Genomic DNA, 24,816 nt, shown 5'->3' on the forward strand with positions numbered 1-24,816 from the left:
GATATTCAAACTGCCAATATGAAAGATGTAGCTATTCTGATTTTGTCTTCATGCAAGCCTTCAAACCTACCAACTGGCAAAATACAAACTGAGCTGAATTCTCAGACCTCAGTTTGCTCATGTCTATTTTAAGGAATCCAAAAGTATCAAACACAAAATTGAAAGCATAACTATGCTAAACGAATCTTCTATCATGAGTTCCACTTTTCGATTTGCGTCTATTTTTAGGTGTTGGCTCTATTCCCCTCAACAATTTGACAGACAGATGTATCTTCCATCTCTGCAAACACTAATAAAATTGACACCTTGCATCTAATGCAACAAAACGTGCCTCTGGGGGTGGGGGCTTACGAAACAAATTCTGAAACTGAGCCACATAAAATGGATAATAGAACAGAGATGGTGAAGAGGGTAAGATGGGAATTCCAGAGTTCGGGGCCTGACCAGCTGAAGGCATCAGCACCAAACAGTGAAGGGAGGGATATACAAGTGGGAAAGGCCAGCACTGAAGGTGTGCAGAGATAATGAAAGCACCTAGACATCCTGCACATCACTTGTCAAGAGGCCAATAACGGACCATGTGTGCCTAAGTGCTGTTGGAAATGCTGTGGGCCATCAGCAGCAGCAGCAGAATTGTCCACCAGCACATTCTTTAATCCAATGACTGGCATATACCCCACTCAACATTACCATCAAACCATGGGATCAACCCTGGTTCAATGGAGAGTGCAAGAGGACATGCCAGGAGCAGCACAAGGCATACCTAACATGAAGTGTTAATCTGTGACACTACCAAACAGAACTGCTCGTGTGCTAAACAATGAAGAAAGCAGGCAAAAGACGAGACTAAGTGACCTCACAATCAATAGATCAGATCAAAGCTCTGCTATCCTCCCATATCCAGTTATGAATCCGAGTGGTGAACAACTAAATGATTAACAAGAAGTTCCTCCATGAAGAGGAGCCTAGCACATCCTTCCAAAAGGCAAGGCTGATGCATTTGCACACATCTTTGGCTAAGTAAGTGTTGAGTGGATGATTCATCTTGGCCTCCTCCAGTGATCCCCAGTATCACTGACACCACTTTTCAGCCAATTCGATTCACTCCAAAAAATGGCTGAAGGCACTGGATACTGCAAAGGGTATGAGCCCTGACAATATTCCAGCAATAGTACTGAAGACGTGTGCTTCAGAACTTACTGCCCTCATGACCAAGCACTTCCAGTAAAGTTACAACAACTGGCATCCACCCAACAGTATGGAAAACTGTTCAGGTATGTCCTGCACATAAAAAGCCGTTTAAATCCAACTGGGGCAATTACCCATCAGTCTACTCTCAGTCATCAGTTAAAAATCACACAACACCAGGTTATAGTCCAACAGGTTTAATTGGAAGCACACTAGCTTTCGGAGCGACGCTCCTTCATCATCAAGTGACTATCACCTGATGAAGGAGCGTCGCTCCAAAAGCTACTGTGCTTCCAATTAAACCTGTTGGACTATAACTTGGTGTTGCGTGATTTTTAACTTTGTACACCCCAGTCATCAGCAAAGTCATAGAAGGCATCAGCAACACTGCTAGCAAGCAGCATCTGTTCAGCAATAACCTGATCACCGACCCCCAGTTTGGGTTCTGCCAGGGATATTCTGACCTCATTTCAGCCTTGGTTCAAACATGGACAAAACAAGCTGAACTCCAGAGGGGAGAAGGAGATATACCGTGTTTGACATCAAGGCCACCAGCTGACTGAATGTGGCTTGGGAATGCTAGTATCAAGAGGAATTGAGGGGAAACTCTCCACTGGTTGGAGTCAGAGCAGAAACAGCTATGGTGGTGATTGTTGGAGATCAAACTCCTTAATTGTGAGATATTGCACTGTTCTGACTCAGAACTATATCACCATTCCATCAGTGTTAAGACATTGAGATGCTGGAGCTTCCTTCCCAGGAACACTATGGGAACACATGGATCAGTTCAAGAACCTAGTTCACCAGCATCTTCTGAAGCGCAATTAGGAATACGTAACAAACCCATATCCCATAAAAGAATTTTAAAAATTGTTCCAGATATTGCCAATAGAGGACGTTCAGCCTTGAAATATTGCTATCAATGAGCAGAGTCAAAATTTCCCCCCAGGTCTGATCCCTTACATGTATTTCTGATTCTCTTTTGCAGAATACTTTCTGTGTACGTTAGTGTGTATCCTAATAAAAGGCTTTTGCCCGAAATGTTGATGCTCCTGCTCCTCGGATGTTGCCTGACTAGCTCTCGACTCTGATTTCCAGCATCTGCATTCCTCACTTTAGCCCTATATCGACCACATTGTTGGCTGATCTGAATTTCAGACAGAAAGTGTGACAGAGGTCATTAACATCAGCAAGTAGTAACCTGCATTGCCTCCAAGAGACGGGCAGTTCAACTCGGGATGTTCCCTGACCTGCGTCAGGCCTCCCAATGTGCTAGCAGCACAATGAAATTTAATCAGCTGTAACTGTTAAAACTTGGCAGAACTGCATGAGCGTTCTTTTTTTCTAACAAAACAGGCTAGCTGTAGTCACCCAACTGTACATACAACATTGTTGTGGTTCTTTTCGCCGAGCTGGGAATTTGTGTTGCAAACGTTTCGTCCCCTGTCTAGGTGACATCCTCAGTGCTTGGGAGCCTCCTGTGAAGCGCTTCTGTGATGTTTCCTCCGACATTTATAGTGGTTTGTCTCTGCCGCTTCCGGTTGTCAGTCCGCTGCAGTGGTTGGTATATTGGGTCCAAGTTGATGTGTTTGTTGATAGAATCTGTGGATGAGTGCCATGCCTCTAGGAATTCCCTGGCTGTTCTCTGTTTGGCTGTAATAGTAGTGTTGCCCCAGTCACCTAGACAGGGGACGAAACGTTTGCAACACAAATTCCCAGCTCGGCAAACAGAACCACAACAATGAGCACCCGAGCTACAAATCTTCTCCCAAACTTTGAGTACATACAACATTCTAAGGAAGAGTGGAACAACATAAAGGGAAGTGAGATTGAGGGCAGGGCCAGAGGTCAGGCAGTGCAAAGGAATGGGCAAAGGTGTCGGCAGGGTAAGGCTGAGGGTGAGGGTAGAGCAAGGACAAGAGCAGGGCGAAGTGAGCTGAAGACAAGGGGAAGTGGATGAAAATGCTCATAAACGTGGGTATGTGGCAGCTGTGTTTTACATTGCAATTGGTGTTTTGCAACTTGAAAATGATAAAAATCCCATTGAAAAATTCCAGAAACCTGAACAACGTTGGAAACATCTTCAATGTACTACAGAAATACACGTAGGTTGATGGCTGCAGAGGGTGAATTACTACACGGACTTCATTTTACTGCAGAACGAAAGGGAAACCCATTCTTTGAGAGTGGTCCTCAGACTTGAATAAATTGTCAATTAGTGCCTGACAGACTAGAAATAAACATAACAGGCCACAGAAAATAATATTTATGATGTTTACTGTTACTACTCTTTCCCTTGTCATAGTATGGCAGTAAATGTCAGACATAAATATGGTCAACTGAACTTAGCTCAGGGTTCACAAACCTGTGGTTCTTTGACCTGATTTTATATGGTACAGGCTGGCTTCAAATAACTAGTTCACTGATTCAGTTTGATAATTATTGGTAATCCACAAAGTTGCGTCAATTTAATGACTGTGGGTCTCCCACATTTCTAAACTCACAGCAATAATCATTGGATCAAGGATTCCAGGATGGAATGTTTGACGGAGTGATTTCAGTTCTCATGAAGGAAGTCTGTGTCAGTTTGCTCTCTTTCATCCTGGTTAGTTATAATAAAATCATACGTTTAATTCTTTAGTGCGCAAACAGTAAATCACTGACACCAAGCATCAAAAGAGTGTCTTACTTGTCACTTTCAATGCTCTGAAGATGTGTTACATTGTATGGGATAATACTGGTCAAGGATTTTGGACTTTTTAGTTCCTGCTTTTAAAATGGACTAAGTCTAGATGCCATTTAGCTCAGTTGGTTGGATGGCGAGTGGTAAATTCAGATTAATGCTAACGGTGAGGGTTCAATTCCCATATGGGCAGAGGTAGACTTAGGACCCGCCTCTTCACCCTGTCCCTGAGAGTGGAAGAAAATGGCAAAAAAACCCACCAAGTAAACAGCCACAAGCTGAAACATCAGCAGCCAATGATGATGCCCTGACAATGCCAAGACAATAAGCCAAGGACCTGTCCTTGGGAAGAGCACTCATGAAACTACAGCAGTAAAATGCATGGAGCAGGGCTTTCAGAGCAACCCTTACCTGGTAGTGAGGACTTGAAACCAGGATTAGAGTGAATATTTGGTAAAAGCAACATGATGAAAGAATGAAGACCCATCAGCTACCACACAACTGAGATAAAATTACAGGTGGACAAATTGGGATATTCAACTTAATTCAACTTGATCAGAATCCGAAAACAGTTGGATAATGGATAACTTCATTCAGACACATGTTCATCATGGATTCTGATAATGCTCTTGCCACAATGAAGAAACACTGTATACTTTCAAGGACATTGGTGCTAACAACAAGGGATAAACAGAGAAGACAGCCAAGCTGGACCTTAGGAAAGGAGAGGAAAACAACAAGTCCATTTATGGCCATTCCACTCAATAACAAACTTAAAAGTAAACATATAACTTGGACTCAGCTAAGTGATTTTTCAGGAGCACTTCATGAGACGTATGAACAAGATACCATAAGATGGGACACTTCATACCACCCAGCCAAAGGGCCAGTGTAAAGAATATAAAGTATCATGCCGCTGTTGAAGGTTTGATAGCACTAAACATTGTTACGCACTTTTTGAATAGGTTTAAATTCTTTGTGTAGAGACATTGTGTACTCGCCATTTTAGTTACTTACTTTAAAGTCAGTTGCTTTTTTAAATTAAATATATTTTGGTATTAATGGAAGCCAAACTGATGACTGCCCTTTGGAAGGTGCATGGTTCAAATGTGTGCCATTTTTCTGCTATGTTTAGATCTTTTACTAAAGATATCTATAAAGATATGCCAGTGAATATCAATGTAGGACATAGAGTCATAGAGATGCACAGCATGGAAACAGACCCTTCAGTCCAACTCGTCCATGCCGAACAGATAGTGCAACCTAATTTAGTCCCACCTGCCAGTACTCGGCCTATATCCCTCCAAATCCTTCCTATTCATATACCCATCCAGATGTCTTTTAAATGTTGCAACTGCACGAGTCTCCACCACTTCCTCTGGCAGCTCATTCCAGATACGTATTACCCTCTGCGTGAAAATGTTGTCCCTTGTACAGCTTTCCCCTCTCACCCTAAACCTATGCCCTCTAGTTCTGGACTCCTCCACCCCAGGGAAAAGACTTTGTCTATTTATCCTATCCATCAATTTTGGTTCTGTATAGTTCTTCCACTTAGGCACTCCATCATGTATCTTGCCATTCCCTCATGTTAGTGGTATTCACCAGCAAAAAGTGAGGTCTGCAGATGCTGGAGATCAGAGCTGAAAATGTGTTGCTGGTTAAAGCGCAGCAGGTCAGGCAGCATCCAAGGAACAGGAAATTCGATGTTTCGGGCATAAGCCCTTCATCAGGAATGGCTTGATCCTGATGAAGAGCTTATGCCCGAAACGTCGAATTTCCTGTTCCTTGGATGCTGCCTGACCTGCTGCGCTTTAACCAGCAACACATTTTCAGCTGTATTCACCAGCGTAAGGTTGAATGTAAAAATGTTACTATCTTCCTGAGAAAACTATTACACAGAACATGGAAAAGTACAGAACAGGAACATGGCCTCTGCGCCAACCATAGTGCTATTCTAAATGAATCCTACCAGCCTGCACATAGTCCGAATCGCTCTATTCCCTGCCTGCTCATGTCTATGTCAAAATGTCTCTTAAAAAGGATAAAAGCAACCTTATTTTGGATCTATTTTGAAGGAATGGGAAGTATGTTTGCGAGAAATACATTTAATGGCCAAGGTCTCCCAGCATCTGGAGTACTGACACACTTAACATAAGCCTCTAGTACATACCAAGACCCTGATAACATCCTGATACAATAAAACTTTCAATGGGCCTTTTACACAGGCCCGGACGTTCCATAAATACCTCTTACAGAGGGCTCAGGATTGGATACTTCAACTAGATACACATCAAACACCAAGATACTTGCCCTGGGATTGTTACCATAAGACATTGAAGTGGAAGTAAGGCCATTCGGCCCATCGAGTCCACTCCGCCATTCAATCATGACTGATGGGCATTTCAACTCCATTTACCCGCATTCTCCCCGTAGCCCTTAATTCCTCATGACATCAAGAATCTATCAATCTCTGCCTTGAAGACATTTAGCGTCCCGGCCACCACTGCACTCTGCGGCATGAATTCCACAGGCCCACCACTCTCTGGCTGAAGAAATGTCTCCGCATTTCTGTCTGAATTGACCCCCTCTAATTCTAAGGCTGTATCCACGGGTCCTAGTCTCCTCACTTAAAGGAAACAATTTCCTAGTGTCCACCCTTTCCAAACTATGTATTATCTTGTAAGTTTCTATTAAGTCTCCCCTCAATCTTCTAAACTCCAATGAATACAATCTCAGGATCCTCAGCTGTTCCTAGTATGTTAGACCAACCATTCCAGGGATCATCCGTGTGAATCTCCGCTGGACACGTTCCAGTGCCAGTATGTCCTTTCTGAGGTGTGGGGACCAAAACTGGACACAGTACTCCAAATGGGGCCTAAACAGAGCTTTATAAAGTCTCAGTAGCACAACGGTGCTTTTATATTCCAACCCTCTTGAAATAAATGACAACATTGCATTCACTTTCTTAATCACGGACTCAACCTGCATGTTTACCTTTAGAGAATCTTTGACTAGCACTCCCAGATCCCTTTGTACTTTGGCTTTACGAATTTTTTCACCATTTAGAAAGTAGTCTATGCTTTTATTCTTTTTTCCAAAGTGCAAGACCTCGCATTTGCTCACGTTGAATTCCATCAGCCATTTCCTAGACCACTCTCCCAAACTGTCTAGATTCTTCTGCAGCCTCCCCACTTCTTCAGTACTACCTGCCTGTCCACCTAACTTCGTATTATTGGCAAACGCTAGAACGCCCCCAGTCCCTTCATCCAGGTCATTAATATATAATGTGAACAGCTGCAGCCCCAACACTGAACCCTGCGGGACACCGCTTGTCACCGGCTGCCATTCTGAAAAAGAACCTTTTATCCCAACTCTCTGCCTTCTGTCAGACAGCCAATCCTCAATCCATACCAGTAGCTCACCTCGAACACCATGGGCCCTCACCTTGCTCAGCAGTCTCCCGTGTGGCACCTTATCAAAGGCCTTTTGGAAGTCTAGATAGACCATCCACTGGGTTTCCCTGGTCTAACCTACTTGTCACCTCTTCAAAGAATTCCAACAGGTTTGTCAGACATGACCTCCCCTTACTAAATCCATGTTGACTTGTTCTAATCAGACTCTGCTCTTCCAAGAATTTAGAAACCTCATCCTTAATGATGGATTCTAGAATTTTACCAACAACTGAGGTTAAGCTAATTGGCTTATCATTTTCCATCTTTTGCCTTGATCCTTTCTTGAACAAGGGGGTTACAACAGTGATCTTCCAATCATCCGGGAGTTCCCCTGACTCCAGTGACTTTTGAAAGATCTCAACCAATGCCTCCGCTATTTCCTCAGCCATCTCTCTCAGAACTCTAGGGTGTATCCCATCAGGGCCAGGAGATTTATCAATTTTAAGACCTTTTAGCTTTTCTAGCACTTTCTCTTTTGTAATGGCAACCATACTCAACTCAGCCCCCTGACTCCCTTTAATTGTTGGGATATTACTCATGTCTTCCACTGTGAAGACTGACACAAAGTACTTGTTAAGTTCTCCTGCTACTTCCTTATCTTCCATCACTAGGCTTCCTGCATCAGTTTGAAGTGGCCCAATGTCTACTTTTGCCTGTCGTTTGTTTCTTATTTATTGAAATAAACTTTTACTATCATTTCTAATATTACTGGCTAGCCTACCTTCATATTTGATCCTCTCCTTCCTTATTTCTCTCTTTGTGATCCTCTGTTTGTTTTTGTAGCCTTCCCAATCTTCTGGTTTCCCACTGCTCTTGGCCACTTTATAAGATCTCTCTTTTTCTTTAATACATTTCCTGACTTCCTTTGTCAGCCATGGCTGTCTAATCCCTCCCCGGATAATCTTTCTTTTCTTGGGGATGAACCTCTGTACAGTGTCCTCAAGTATACCCACAAACTCCTGCCATTTTTGCTCTACTGTCTTCCCCGCTAGGCTCTGCTTCCAGTCTATTTTTGTCAATTCCTATCTCATGTCCTCATAATTACCTTTATTTAACTGTAACACCATTACATCCGATTTTGCCTTCTCTCTTTCAAACTGCAGACTGAACTCAACCATATTATGATCGTTGCTTCCTAAGGGTTCCCTTACTTTAAGATCTTTTATAAAGTCTGGTTCATTACAAAGCACTAGGTCCAGAATAGCCTGCTCCCTTGTGGGCTCCATGACTTGAAAGGATATTGGAGCGGGAGGGTTAGGATCCAGTTGTTGTGGTCCACGGTGGTACTAACAACATAGGCAAAACTAGGGTGGAGGACCTGTTTGGGGATTGCGAAGCACTAGGAAGGAAATTGAAGTACAGGTCCTCAAGGGTCATAATCTCCGGATTGTTGTTTAATTTCTGGTGCAACTCCATTGTTTATGAGTGCCACATAAAATTCTTTAAGTTAGTAAAGTAACTGCAGTGTCCTGACATTTAGTATGCTAATCATAGAACGGAGACACTTGTGTGGCACAGAACCATAACATAAATTCTGCTAAGTACTGCAATTTATTACTTACAAGAGGAAATCATTGGATGCTTAAAGAGTTTAATACATGATTTTGTTTTTACAAATTATAATGATTACATGAGAAAGTGCAGATAAAGGAATATTGATAAATCTTACAAATCGAATAATATGCACAGAGCAATTGTGACACCACCCTTAATGACATTCTTGGCTCTGAGTAGGAATGTCATGGGTTCAAGTGACCAGAGCACAGAGAACAGGTTGATCCTCAACACAGTGTTGCACTGTTGGAGGAGAGACATCTTTTGGACGAAATATAAAACCAAGATTCCAGGTTATACGTTTGCTAGCTGAGCTGGAAGGTTGTTTTCAGATATTTCAACACCACGCTAGGTAACATCATCAGTTAGCCTCCAGTGAAGTGCTGGTGTTGTGTCCCAGGACTCACTGATGATGTTACGTAGCATGGTAACAAAACTTCTGAAAACAAACCTTCCAGCTCAATGAGCAAACTTACAACCTGAACCTCAACCTGAGCTATAAATCTTCTCAAAAATCGCAACCAAGGCTCCAGTTCTCCCTTACATAGAGAAAATGATCCCATGATGCAACTCAAAGAGATATATAGCAGATCAGTTGATGTTCCTGTCAATATTTATCCCAGATCCAATTTCATTAAAGCAGATCATTTATCTTGTTGTTATATGAAGGACAGCTGTGCAGAAATCGGCTTTCCTTTTCAATGAACTCGGAAGGTTGCAGTTACTCCTGTTGGGCTCCTTAACTTTGTTTCCAATCTTTGGATTGCTACTCAATGAGTTTTGCATTTAACAATGCTCTATGCATCTGTTCAAGCTGATGCAGAAAGATAGAATGTACTTGTGACCTTTGAGAACATTTTATTTTCTCTCCCCGTTTGGGTTTAACACACCACTGATCTTGTAGATGCTGCTTAATCTGGATTTAATTGGTACAACAGGGTTCCCTGGAGTACTATTCAGCAGTTAAAACAATTTAACACATTTTCTTCCAAACTGTATCTGCTTCAGTTACATGACAGTGAAATATGTTTTCTAAAACAAAGTAAGCTATTTTTCTTGTGTTGTCCTCGTGGATGTGTGCAAAGATCACGGTGACCAAAGTTCCTTGTTACAGTTTTATTTGACCCTGCATCAAGAAAAGAACATGTATTTTTCAACTGTTTTGCAATGTTTGAAGTTACGTATTAATGAGCCAAGAACAAAAACTAGAATAAGATTCTTTCTATTCCCTGAATTCTTCAATCACTTGCACACCCCTCAGATTAAAGTCTTAAGTGGTAGCTGCTGTGGGGTTTAAGCAGACAAGAATTGGCAGAAATCAGAAATATTACAGCATGGCTTGAAGTGGAGTGAGTTCACATGGTTGATAACATGAATGACCTGTGTGCTTTGTACACAGTGAACATCCAATTATGGAAAAACAAACAGCAAAAATATCCATTGAACTAGGTCAAGGTAAAGTTCATAGACATTGGTGCAAACATAAAATATTTGGAAAACATCAGGCAATATATTCAGCATTTTTCTAATGCAAGGTCAATTTGCAGGAAGATACTTGAAGTGGGTGAGCTCTTGTACTGGCACTAATATTGCAGTTTTCTCAAAGTTGCCTCCCAATCCAGACAGATAAATCTCCATTAATGCAACACAGGGAGGCAGAAGAATATCCTTCAGCGGTTTCTTACATAGGAAACAAAATGATGATATGAAATGTGCGGAATCCTATAATTAGAAATCAACTGAAAGTTGAACCATAACATGCACTACTTGCCAGTGTTTGTACCAAAGAATTTAGTTTGAAATCCTTTCTTTAGATAAACCCTCAAAGTGTGGTTAAAAATGGTAATCACATGCAACTTCTCACTGTCGGGCATATGATTCAAGTCTGTTATTTTATCATTTGTCTTCCCTCTGAAAAAACAATACAGCAAAACTGTGCGTCATTTCAAGGTTGCAGTACACTCTCCCTTCCTTTGTGGTCAGTTCTCATAAATGTTATCAGATTGTCAGAGTGAACTGCACGAGCTGCACATGGTATGTGACACAGGAAGACCATTCCAAATCTACATATGGTTGTGAATGTTACCCAGCCCAGCTTCCTGTGTTTTTTCCTCTTAAATTTAGCAAAATAGATATCTTCCTCAAAAAAATCTAGTCTAAGCAATAATCTTCACAGTCTATTTGCACTATCTTTCTAAGAACTAGGCAGGATGCAAGAAGAAACATTCTGAGGCACAACTTGTGAAAAAAACCAGATGCTAAAGGGTTATTTTTCCATAATGCAGCACGCATTACTCACTATCATTATATACAAGATCAAAACATTATTTCTCTGTAATCTCACATGATCTCTTCTTTGTAAATGGTGAAGAACAAATCCTGCAAAGCCACTTAAAAGAGGCAGAGCTTTATCTAACCTAAAAGATGGCTTCAGTTCTTTAGCTGGAAGTAGTCATCTAGAAGTTGATGTCTGGGAGGTAGATTGAATAAAAAGTTTTATAAGAGCAATTGCTTTTTTCTAATTCAGAATTCACAATAAAAGCTTCACTCACTGATGTAAATCAGAGAGAATTGCAGCCACATTTCAATACAGATTGCACAATTTCTGACCATAACTTTAGCAGAGGTCAGAGAAACACCAACCATTTACAGAAGTCCTTCCAGCTTTCTGACGAGCATCATCCCAAACTTATCATGGATAATTGGAAGAAGCCTTGTGGAAAATCTTAGAGCAGACATTTTGTGCAGGCAATCTGTGATTTAACCTCGGTGCAGCATGTACATATACGAAGTGAGAATGGCAGCATATTGTTAATGTGACTGGGCTAATCATTAAGAAAAATCCAGAGGAAGCTCAACCCTCACCACAACAATTTGAAACCTGGATTCGGTTTACAATCTGGAAATAAACCAAATGTAGAATGGAGTATGAGAATCCAGTTTAATGAAGATCCAAAGCAAAAACATGAAGTGCTGGAGAAACTCAGCAGATCTGGCAGCATGTGTGGAGAGGGAGACATAGTGCTTTGAGCTTAGAGACCCCTTTTTCGGAACTGTTCTGAACTCCAGTTCTGAAGGAGGATCACTGGACTGGAAATGCCACAGATGCTTCCAGAGCTCCTGATGAAGGGCTTATGCTCGAAACGTCGAATTCTCTATTCCTGAGATGCTGCCTGGCCTGCTGTGCTTTGACCAGCAACACATTTGCAGCTGTGATCTCCAGCATCTGCAGACCTCATTTTTTACTGCTGCATTTCCCCCCCAGCACTTTGTTTTTGTTTTAGGTTTCTAGCATCTGCACTTCTTTGTTTTATATTATTCCTAAAGATCTAACCTGATTCACAGATATGCTTTAAGGAAGACGAATGCCACCTTTATATGGTTTGGTATATATGTTTGGCAGGCTTACATTAACAAGTTGCCTCTTAACTGCAGTGACCTAGCATGCCACACAGTCATATGAAAGCTCAGGGAAACTAAGGATAGACAATAAACAAACTCCCACATCTTGGGAACAACCAAGAAAATCTCCTATGTTTGTTCCTGGAAGAATCCTGAACTGCAACCCCATACAGAGTGCACAATTTGAATTATACAAATAAGGCTCTAATCTCTTGGACCAAAACTCTGATGATTCACAAAGACTGACTGTTCACTCAGTTTATGGGAATTAGCCTCAAAGCACACGCCTGGAGTGAACTGCTGCGAATTAATGCAGCTTTACATTATTTAGCACTGCCCTGCAAATACATTCTACTGGGAATTCAAGTACCAATGGAAGGATTTACAGCATACCAACACTGTGAGGTCTTTAACAAGCTCCCCAAGGAACATCAATTTCTTTGGGATTTTCAAGACAGAAAAGGAAGGTGGACAAGAAATAAAAGTTATTTTTTACACAGTATAGTAACCACATAGAGTGGAGTCTGGAAGTAGACAATGCTGGCAAAATTAAAAAGGAAACTACACTAGTTTTTGATTTAAAATAAACAATGCCGAAAGGAACAAGAGACAAAGAACTCTGATGCTTTGTGTACTTTGGGACTAGCCACATGCACTGCAGCAGCAGCCTCTACTGATGTTGGATAGGTTCCTATACTTGGAAAAGAAGTCATGAGAGGCATGGATGTGTTCCCTCATTCCATTCTACATCAATCTCAGTGACAGTGCCCATTTTGACTATCACAACATGCCAGAACAGATTTCAAAAATACTTTTAAAACATTTGGGTGGAGCACAGACATGTTAAAGGTATTTATGTGGAGGATCTGTTTGAGTCTAGATTCAGAGAAATGAGAGCAATCTCTGATCTGGTCTGTTCTTCTTCTTCGTAGCAGCCTCTTGTGGTTAAAGATTACTTGCTTCCACGTTAAAACAGGGTTCTCTGGTGACCGAAGAGCGCAATAGATGCCTTTCAGTCTCTATTACAGGAGGTGGCTGGGGAAATGGGAGGAGGGATGCCTGGGTTGCCATACATTTCTTTCTCTGTTGATGCTTAACTTCAGCTTGTCATTGGTGAGGAGATTCAAGGCGTACACAGCCTTCCCAGATGCTTTCCCTCCACTTCAGCAGGTCTTGAGCCAGGTTCCCAATTGTTGTCGGGAATGGTACTTTTCTTCAAGAAGGATTCAAGGGTGTTCTTGAACGGTTTCCACTATCCTCCTGAGGCCCACTTGCCATGTCAAAGCCCTGAGTGGAACTTATGTTTTGAGAGTCCCAAGTCAGGCATGTGGATGATATGGTTTGCCCAGTAGAGTTGGAGGAATACAGTCATGTTTCAATGCTGGTGGCATGGTGGCTTCAACGAGAACAGTAACATTGTGGCCTCCATTCTGCCAATTAATTTGCAGGATTTTGAACAGGCAGCAACTGGTGGTACTTCTCCAGGGTTTATGAGGTGTCTTCCTCTGCTACATTGATGACTGCATCGGTGCCACCTTGTGCTCCTACGAGGAGATTGAGCAAGTCATCAACTTCACCAACACATTCCACCCTGACCTTAAATTCATCTGGACCATCTCTGACACCTCCCTCCCCTTCCTGGACCAATGATGACCGACTTAACACTGACATTTTTTACAAACCCACCACCTCCCACAGCTACCTGGATTACACCTCTTCCCATCTTACCTCTTTCAAAAATGCCATCTCATATTCCCAATTCCTCCACCTCCACCGTATCGGCTCCCAGGAGGACCAGCTGCACCACAGAACACACCAGATGGCCTCTTTCTTTAAAGGTCGTAATTTCCCTTCTGACGTGGTTGAAGGTGCCCTCCAATGCATCTCACCCACATCCCACACCTCTGCCCTCAAACCTCACCCCTCCAACCGCACCACGGGCAGAAACCCCTGGTCCTCACCTTCCATCCTACCAACATCTGCAAAAACCGCATCATCCACTGACATTTCTGCCACCTCCAAACAGACCCCATCAAGAGGGATTTATTTCCCTCCCCAACCCTTTCCGCTTTCTGCAAAGACCGTTCCCTTCATGACTACCTGGTCAGGTCCACGCCCCCCAACAACCCACCCTCCCATCCTGGCACCTTCCCCTGTCACCGCAGGAATTGAAAAACCTGTGCCCACACCTCCTCCCTCACCTCCATCCAAGGCCCCAAAGGAGTCTTTCACATCCATCAAAGTTTCACCTACACATCCACCAATATCATTTATTGTATCTGGTGCTCCCGATGCGGTCTCCCCTACATTGGGGAGACTGGACGCCTTCTCGCAGAGTGCTTTAGGGAACATCTCCGGAACACCTGCACCAATCAGCCCTACCGCCCCGTGGTCAAATGTTTCAACTCCCCCTCCCACTCTGCCGAGGACATGGAGGTCCTAGGCCTCCTTCACCACCACTCCCTCACTACCCGACGCCTGGAGAAAGAACGCCTCATCTTCCACCTTGGAACACTTCAACCCCAGGGCATCAATGTGGACTTCACCTGTTTCCTCACTTCCTCTCGCCCCACCTTACCTCAGTTCCAACCTTCCAGCTCAGCACCATCCTCATGACCTGTCCTACCTGCCAATTTTCCTTCCTACCTAACACCTTCCTCCTCACCTCACCCACCTATTGTACTCTTGGCTACCTTCTCCCGAGCCCCACCCCCTTCCATGTATCTCTCCACCTCAGAGGCTCCCTGCCTCATTCCTGATGAAGGGCTTTTGCCTAAAATGTCAATTTTCCTGCTCCTCGGATGCTGCTGACCTGCTGTGCTTTTCCAGCGCCACTCTAATCTAGACTCTATGGTAACATCTCTAGCATTTAGCCATCATCATGAAACAATCCTAAAACCATCTACTTGATCTATATTGGATGCACAGTCACAATCCCAACTTCGGTTTTAATAATGCAACTTTAATTATTGAGGAGAGAGGAAGGGATGTGAAATTCAAAGGATTGCAAAATCATAAGTGCATTCTTTGTAAATTTGGTTATGCATCTTGCTTGGAGCAAATCTTTCCTCTTGACATCTTTGCCATTTGGAGACAATGTAACATATTCAATTATGTTGTACATGAGGGATAGCATCTAGCCTTGTGCAGATCAGAAAACTGTCTGAGAAACAGAAATGTCCTTCTTGTAATGTACAAGTCAAAACATTTTTACTACACATAATGAAGAGGCAATCTCATGAAGGCAGTGAAATGCATTCCCTAACAAAAATTGGAAATTTGCAGGTCTGAACAAATAATAGACTACTCAGGGATTAGGTAACCTTTTCCCTGTTTGATAGCAGATCTTCACTGCAAAACTAGTCAACATGATCCAAAACAGGGTGAAGACAATAGCTACGCTAAATCCCTTCATTACAATGATAACTTATTAACTTGCTTCACCTCTAAACCGACAAAACACAACCTCCTCAGTCACAGTCACAACTCACTGCCCTATTTGGATGGTGGGGTATCTTTTCTAATTACAGTCCATTTCTCAATGATACATAGCACTGTCAACGCAACAGAAGGTTGTGATTGCACAACCACTGTATAATAAGATTACAATTAGGATTTAAAACGTGATGGAGGACAAAGCACACTTTGATACCAGAAAAGCAGACTTGTAATTACATCACACAACTTCTGAGTTCATGGTGTCCCAGAAATAAAACACTCAATGTGAGTATAGCAAGCTCCAATGTGATGATGACCAGATAAACTATTTTAGTGGCGTTAATTCAGGGATAAAGGGGAACTTCAATGTTCTTCTTCAAAATAGTGTCATGGAGTCTTTTATGTTTACCCAAGGAAGCAGATGACATTTTAAGTTTAAAGTGTCATCCAAAAGCTGGCCTCCCAACAGTACAGTACTGCCTCTGTACTGCCGTGCGATTGTTGGCCTAGATGTTGTGCTCAAGTCTCTTAGAGTAGGACTCAATTGCACAATTTTTACATTCACATGTTAGAGGGTTACCACCGAGTCACAGCTGACACCAGCTAGAGCTGATCTCGATCTTTGGTGGTTCTGATTCATTACAATTAAAAGCAAGTTTCGAAGCTATGGTGTGGTGAGAGGCTGCTTTACACTGACCTGAAATGAGATTTCCCATTGTTCCACTGGGTACAAACAAGGCATCCTCCATCCCAAACAGCTCAGCAGCTTGCCTCTGAAGCTCTGTGAGGGGAAAAAAACAAGAGTACCCCATCTGGGTGTTAATACAGAATTATTACAAAGCCATTGATTTATTTAATCATTTTTCTAATTATTTTTATTCAGTGCATCTTCCATTTTCTACTTACTTTTAAAGCCTTGTGTATTTCTTTGATGAAATAAATGCGTAAGTAATGAAAATAAAATCTCAGTTCTTAAAAGTAATGGAGAGGCTTTATAAATCAAATTGATCAGCACGTTCTAGAGATATGTAGCTCATGGCATATCTCTTAGTTTTCAAGATTACATTAATAATGGTGTGTATTATTAATATGCCATGATTTTTCCAGTAGATACATTGCAAAGAAAACTAACAATCCAGTTCAATCCTGATTGAATTCCAGATTGTTGGAAATGCATCAGATAAAAGCTCTGTTTGCTTTGGACACACACACAATGTGAAAATGCTCTGCACAGCAACGTTAAGAAATGCAACAAAAACAGAAATTGCTGGAAAAGCTCAGCAGGTCTGGCAGCATTCAGCTCATTTCTCAGTCAGCCAGAATAACAAGTAAGATCTTGTTATTTACAGAGATGGTCCAAAGAAGGCAAGAGGTAGCAACAAAATCATTGAAGTGATGAAAATATTAGGATTCTTTTAAAACAGGATCCCATAATGACATTTTTTTCTTACATGGAGAACATAAAGGTGCAGCTTAGTGGCTTAGTGGTCAGCAATGCTGCCTCACAGCACCAGGGTCCCAGGTTCGATTCCAGCCTCGGGCAGACTGTCTGTGTGCAGTTTGCACATTTTCCCCGTGTCTGTGTGGGTTTCCTCCAGGTGCTCCTGTTTCCTCCCACAGTCCAAAGATGCGCAGGTCAGGTGAATTGGCCATGCTAAATTGCCCATAATGTTAGGTGCATTAGTCAGAGGGAAATAAATCTGGGTGGGTTGCTCTTCGGAGGGTCAGTGTGGACTGGTTGGGCTGAAGGGCCTGTTTTCACAGTGTAGGGAATCTAATCTAATCTAAACAGTGTTTATAGAGAAGTTAATGTGAGACAGATTCAGCCAGATAGAGAAAAGTGCTGCTGAATGAAGGCAGGGACTGAATCTGAGAAAACATTAATCTTCCTTTAGAGCAAAGTTGAACACACAATTATGGGGATTAAGAAACCGCATGGCCATTATCATGCCAACAGATCTTGCTTAAATTTTATTAATCCACGTGAATATTATGGTCTCAGCACTATAGGAGGTTTGATGACAGGAAAAAGGGTCAGATGTGCAAGAGCAATATTTGTCTGAGGAAGCATACATGGAGACATAAGATAAGTAAGAATCATGTCGAAAGTTGGATTTCTTGAAATGATTGACACGGAGGTGCAATGAGAGAGTCATTGTTGCGGATGTACAAGGTATCCATTCAACTGAACATGCCGGGAGTGGGGGTGGTGGGGCGGGGGGGGGAAGAGAAGTGGTGAGGGGGGAAATTGATGAAACACTGAAAGAAATAGAAAAACAGTAAATGACACCAACAAAGGAGACAAGCCCAGACATTCACTCACTCAGCAGTTGATTACAAAAATGTAGGAAGACCTATTGAAGCCTTTCCAGTATTTTTTGGTTTCACCATAGGGTTGGGTTTGACTCTGGTTATGACCCTCTCCATGGCTTTGATCGCTTTCAAACAAATCACTAAAAAATGTCTCACCAAATTACAATACTTAATTTTCTTTCTGATGTTAGATTTACTGTTGTACAAGTTAATGAATCGTGTCTCTTATTCTTAGAACAAAATGAATATGTGAGCCACTCCCTTGGTCTCAGGGCAGGCACTGTGTTTACACAACACCTACAAAAATGTTAATCATTATTACATCTTTTGTTACTCAACCCTTACATTCTCAAGTGCATTGCAACTGAATTGCATTGAATTGAATTTATTGTCATGTATACAGAGGCACAGTGAAAAGCTTTGTCTTGTGAGCAGTACAGGCAGATCACAGAGTTCAGTAGCATAGATAGTAAATAATAGATAAACAGCGGCAAAAAGAAAAACACAGGTACAGGCGAGTGTTAAGAGTTTGTAAGTCCATTCAGTCAACTGCTTGACATATTCAATTAACCTCTTCATTCCTCGGTGCCTTTCACATAGCCCTGTAATTTTCTTTGCCTTTCTATTGATAATCCAATTCTGTTTTGAATGTTATGACAGGATCTCAGTCCAGAAAATTTCAGTTCACCTCCAACATCCAGAAGCCTGTGGGCAACGTTCCCTAATGTCTAAGGAAAGTCTAGATAGGAAACAGCAGGAGACCATTTAGCTCTGAGAATGTTCTGCCATTCCATTAAGCTGTGACTGATGTGTACTTAATTGTTTGGTCTAACTTGATCTACACCCAATAAAAGTATATTGATTCAGTTCTGAAAATGTAATTGACGCAGTATTCAAAATAGCCTTTTTAAACAGGCCCACTAATCTTTGTATGAAGGAGTCTCTTGATTTCACACCTGGAAACTTGGATAAGGGAATCTTTAATTATTTTCAAATCTACGGAATGATCTGCCAGAGGAATGTGTGGAGGTGGGTACAATTTCAACATTTTAAAGGCATCTTGATGGGTATATGAATAGGAAGGGTTTAGAGAGATATGGGCCAAATGATGGCAGATGGGACGAGATCAGTTTAGGATATCTGGTCGGCGTGGACGAGTTGGACCGAAGGATCTGTTTCCATGCTACTCTATGACTCTAGCGATCTATTACGATGAATTCCCTGGACAGGTGAGACTCGAGCCTGGGTCTTCTGATCCATAAGCCAGATACTGCCTCTGTACAATGTTTGTGTAAAGATTTGCAGCTCAGGTGCCGGTTGTCGTGGTTGTGGGTATGTTCGCCGAGCTGGGCAGTTGATTTGTAGACATTTCGTCCTCTGTCCAGGTGACATCATCAGTGCTGTGGAGCCTCCTGGGAAGCGCTGCTGTACTGTCTTTTCTGGAATTTATTAGGTTTCCTTCCTGCTGCTTCCAGTTGTTTGATATAGTGGCCGGTATACTGGGTCGAGGTCAATGTGCTTGTTGATGGAATCCGTGGATGAGTGCCAAGCTTCTAGAAATTCTCTGGCTGTCCTCTCTTTGCCTTGTCCTATGATCATTGTGTTGTCCCAGTTGAATCTGTGTTCCTTGTCATGTGTGTGTGGCTATTAGGGACAGCTAGTCTTGGCGGTTAGTGGCTAGTTGGTGATGCTGATTGCTAGTTAAAAGGTAAAAACAATGACTGCAGATGCTGGAAAGCAGAGTCTAGTTTAGAATGGTGCTGGAAAAGCACAGCAGTTCAGGCAGCATCCGAGGAGCAGTGAAATCGACGTTTCGGGCAAAAGCCCTTTATCACGAATATAGCCTGATGAAGGGCTTTTGCCCGAAACATCGATTTTACTGCTCCTCGGATGCTGCCTGAACTGCTGTGCTTTTCTAGCACCATTCTAACCTAGACGCTGATTGCTAGTTGTCTGTTGGTTTGCCCTATATAGTGTTGCGGGCAGTCTTTGCATGGAATCTTGTAAATTACGTTTGTCTTGCACATGATGTTTTATGTAAAGTATCAGGCTAGTGAGTTAGGTCATGGCATGTCCTCATCGCCTATCGCCTATCTGATAGGCATTTGCGGACGAAGTTGTGCGGATATCCTATCTAGGTGAATACTCTGTAGAGGTGTTCTTCCCTTGACAGCTTGGGAGTGCTGCAGTGTGTTGTTGCCTATTGAACAGGAATTGACAGCTAGTCTTCTCGACCCACTGGGATCCATGACAGCCCATAAACTAACAGCCACACTCAGACAACAACTCACCAAGACAAAAGACCTTATATCGATCATGTGCAAGACAAGCGTAATTTACAATGCAAAGACTGCACACAACACTATACTGTATAGAGCAAACAGACAGAGAACTAGCAATCAATATCCACAAACACTAACTAGCCACTAACCTCCACAACAGATGTCCCTAATACCCACACTCACACATGACAAGGACCACAACTTCAACTGGGACAACGCAATGATCATAGGACAAGCTTAACAGAGGTATAGCCAGAGAATTTCTAGAAGCGGGGCACTCATCCATGGACTCCATCAACAAACACATAGACCTGGACCCAATATACCAACTACTACAAAGAGCAACTGGAAGCAGCAGGAAGAAAACCAAATAAATTCTAGAAGAGACAGTACAGCAGCGCTTCACTAGAAGCTCCAAAACACTGAAGATGTCACCTAGGCAGGGCATGAAACATCTACAAATCAACTTCCCAGCTCGGTGAACATACCCACAACCACGACTACCTCTGTACCTCAAGACCTTATGCCTTGAGCCCATTTGGCTTATCCGATGAAAGCAGAGCAGAAATTCTCAGGGAACTCCACTTGCTTTATCCTCTCAATCAGAGGACACTCCCTCACTATCTGTCACCTGCACCCTATCTCAGTGACTAGTTTATGTTGCAAGGTTAACTTTAATACCATGCATTTTCATTTTTTCCCTGATAAATTACATTGGAGAATCTTCTAAAATACTCTGTCTCTGATGATCAATTCTCGTCATGTTCTCACAGCTATGACTAAACAGACATTTCTGCAGTTAGCTTTCTCCCACCCTTGCTTCTTAAATAACAGATGTACCTTTGCAATTTTCTCACCAAAGGCATGACTCTTAAAGGAAAATCGTGACTAATACATTGGTAATTTCCTCACTCATTTTTTTTAATACTCAGCGACGAGAACCACTTGGTCCTGGAGGCATGTTTATCTGAAGTGTATTTACCACTATTAATTTTCTTGAACATAAATAAACAGGATACAGAGTTCCTCCCCTTAATGCATTCTTACGTTTCCTTATTCCTACTGTGTTGTCCAATTTACAGATATGAATAGGAAGGTTTGAGAGGGATATGGGCCAAATGCTGGCAAATGGGACTAGATTAGTTTAGGATATCTGGTCGGCATGGATGAGTTAGACCGGAGGGTCTATTTCCATGCTGCACATCTCTATGACTCTTAAGTGTCACATGATTGGCTAATAAGATGAGAATAAATGTCATGATCAAACCTCGCAAGTGCATAAGAGAGTGTCAAACAACATCCATGTGATTGGGTTTTAAAGAGTTGCTTGACCGTAAAAAGCCACTGGACTGTGAACCTGTGGTATTAGCAGAGCCTTATTTTCTAGCATCCCACACTGGACATTGTTATCAATGGGCAGAAGCAGATTATCAATAAATCAGGACACAGGAGAGGCCTCTCCCGGAGCATCCATTTCATAAGTGACAAACTTTAGTCATTGCATTTCCAGCAAACTTGCACAAGGGTGTAATACTTGCTGGGAAGGAAAGTTTACATCTCTTTCCCACATATTAAGTTTTATCCTTCCTGGTAGATTGTGCATATCTTCAGCTCCTTAATGAGTCACTAACAGAAGGATAGGGTGATTAACACTACATGGTATTCTCGTATGTGCTTAAAGCAAAGTACTGCTGAGCAGATGTCTATTGTTTCAAAATTTTACGGGCTGTTCAAACAATGTACTGTGGTAAGTTTTGACATATTGCACAAGACAATTGAGCAGTTTTTATCTGCAGCAACGGCAAAATGGGATTTCTCTTCAATGTGAAGAGGCACACATCTTAGTGCACTGTTAACACGGGAAAAAGAAAACCAGGAACCGCAATACCGCAAGTTAAAAATAAGTTACTTTTCGAGTAAAGGTTGGGTAACATTTTTGAAACTTGACCAGTGCTGTAACTTTATCTGAAGACATGCCGCCATTAAATAAAGTCGCCATAGCTTGGCCAGGCTCAACAGAGAGAGGCAACTTGTGATGGTTTAACCTGAGGGTCACCTCACATCAAGTGAAAGGAGAGTCTTTCATAGTAACCTTAACTGGTGGAAGAAATATACCCACATTGTTGGCATCACTCTGCTCTGCAAACTGGCCATCCAGCTATCTGAGCTAAGCAACCCCATTGTATGTGGGCCAATGATGAAGAGACAAAGACCCAAAGTGTTACTTCTGCCTGCTTGTCTCCCCTCAGATGTTGTTAGGCCTGCTGAGCATTTTCATTATTTTCTGCTCTGATTGCAGATTTTATTTAGCATTTTCTGTACGTGTGTGTGTGTGTGTGTGTGTGTGAGAGAGAGACTCCAGGTCAACCGCATCCAAGATGTGGAGTCGGAGGTGACTGGTTGTTTATCAGAAGACCGTGGTTAGCACTGATACCTCTCAGCTCCAAGGACCCAGATTCAATTCCAGATGACTGTTTGTGTGGAATTTGCACATTCTCCCCATTTCCTGGGGTTTCCCGGGTTGCTCCGATTTCTTCCCACCGTCCAAAATTTAGCCATGACAAATTTCCTTATAGTATCCAGGGGTGTGAAGGTTAGGTGGATTAGCCTTGGGAAATATAAGGTTATGGAGATTGGGTAGGGGGCTCAGTCTTGGTGGGATGGGTGCAGGCTCTAAGGGCCGATTGGCCTTTTTCTGCACTATAAGGATTCAATGATTCAATGGGCCACAGTAGGTTGAGAGTACAGTATTAAGGTCCTTACCCACTTGTATTGCAGAGAATACAATATCTTCTGCCAACTAGGATTAATTTTAGCCACCATTGAAAGCTCTTATTTTAAATCTCCTTTAACTTCCTATTGTCATTAAAATTACACAGCATCATAGATGCTGATAATAATCCAGAGCCCACTGAGCTGGGAAGGGCTGTGACCTCCTTACTTTAAATCACAAACTGGTGAGGAGATGGTGGAATACTGAGGATGTCACTGGCCTAGTAATCCCCTTGGGAGGGGAATGAGTTCAAATTCCACCATGGCCATTGGTGGAATTCACATTCATTTAACCGTTAGTTGTCGTGCTTACCAATACTGATACTATTTATCATTGATTGCTGTTTTTAAAAAAAACCATTTGGTTTACTAATGTCCCGTGCATCATTACCCAGTAGGGTGTACACACTACTCCTGAGCCCCAGCAATGTGGTCAGCATTTAGCTGTCCACTGAACTAATCTGCCACTCCACTCAGTTCCAGGATAACGAGGTGCTGGCCTTCTGGGAATATCTACATCCCATGAAAAATAAAGCAAAAAAAATGCGACAGTTGTGACAGCAGCAAGAATTTCCATACAGAAATTTCATAAGAATGTTCAGGACTTGCAAGCCAGCGGATTGCAAAACAGTCTGAATGTGGTTCCTCCTCTGTCAAGGGTTCACACACCACAACATAATCACTATGAAGTAAGAGCTTAGAGGCAACTACAGAGGAACCTCAATTATCTGGCTTTCGATTATCCGAATATCAGATTACCTGGTAAAATCGCAAGATTCCGATGCTCGGATAAACTATGTTAGCTGGTATTCGATTATGTGGAATTCGATTAACCAAATGAAATACTCCCCACCTGTGTCCTTTGGAAAATTGAGGTTCCTTTGTATTAACTAAGAGAGATAGCACTAATATGTAATGAGTTTTAAAAGTGACAGCTCCCCGGAACAGGAACATTATTTGTTTTAATACAGGCCATAACCGGAAGGTCATAGCCGGATGCAAGTCTGTTTAATTACCAATGCAACAACAACGGTCAGAGATATTTTCTAAACAACTTTGCCCAAAAATGTTACAACACATCTCTGGAACAGGTGTGATTTAGAGATGCTGGTGTTGGACTGGGGTGCACAAAGTTAAAATCACACAACACCAGGTTATAGTCCAACAGGTTTAATTGGAAGCACACTAGCTTTCGGAGCGCTGCTCTTCCATCAGGTGGACAACCACCTGATGAAGGAGGGTTGCTCCGAAAGCTAGTGTGCTTCCAATTAAACCTGTTGGACTATAACCTGGTGTTGTGTGATTTTTAACTTGGAGCAAGTGGGACTTGAACTCAGGCATCCTGGATCAGAGGTAAGGACACAGCCACTGATATGACGCTGTTGCACAGCTTACACTTATATAATCTGTGCCAAGGCACTATACAAGTGTATTTTTTTCAAAAAACACTAAGCCACATAGTAGGTATCAGAACACGTGACGAAAACGATAGGTGTAAAGGAGCATTTTAAAGGAAGAGAATGAAGCAGAGGGGCACATAGACTTAGGAAGATAATTCCAGAATTTAGGGCTTGGACAGATGAAACTGTATCTCCCAAAGGCTAAGCAATTCAAATAAGTGATATGTAATAGGCCAGAATTAAAGGAACACAGAGGTTTTAAAGAATTTAAAATTTTTGCAGGGAATGTGCCCTCACCTGTCTGGAATGTTTAGCAGAACAACAGCCAATGT

General features: G+C 42.2%; 1 protein-coding gene across 1 annotated transcript in view; it reads right to left on the reverse strand.

Annotated features, from left to right (window-relative positions):
- The window catches only part of tha1 (threonine aldolase 1), a 76,168-nt gene that overhangs the window by 19,887 nt on the left and 31,465 nt on the right, over positions 1 to 24,816 (reverse strand). The window contains exon 2 of the mRNA XM_060844841.1: positions 16,415 to 16,498. Within this exon, the coding sequence (XP_060700824.1) occupies positions 16,415 to 16,498 (84 nt within the window). The remainder of the gene's footprint in view (positions 1 to 16,414; positions 16,499 to 24,816) is intronic.

The sequence above is a fragment of the Hemiscyllium ocellatum genome, chromosome 25 (genome assembly GCF_020745735.1).
Source record: "Hemiscyllium ocellatum isolate sHemOce1 chromosome 25, sHemOce1.pat.X.cur, whole genome shotgun sequence".
NCBI classification, from domain to species: Eukaryota; Metazoa; Chordata; class Chondrichthyes; order Orectolobiformes; family Hemiscylliidae; genus Hemiscyllium; species Hemiscyllium ocellatum.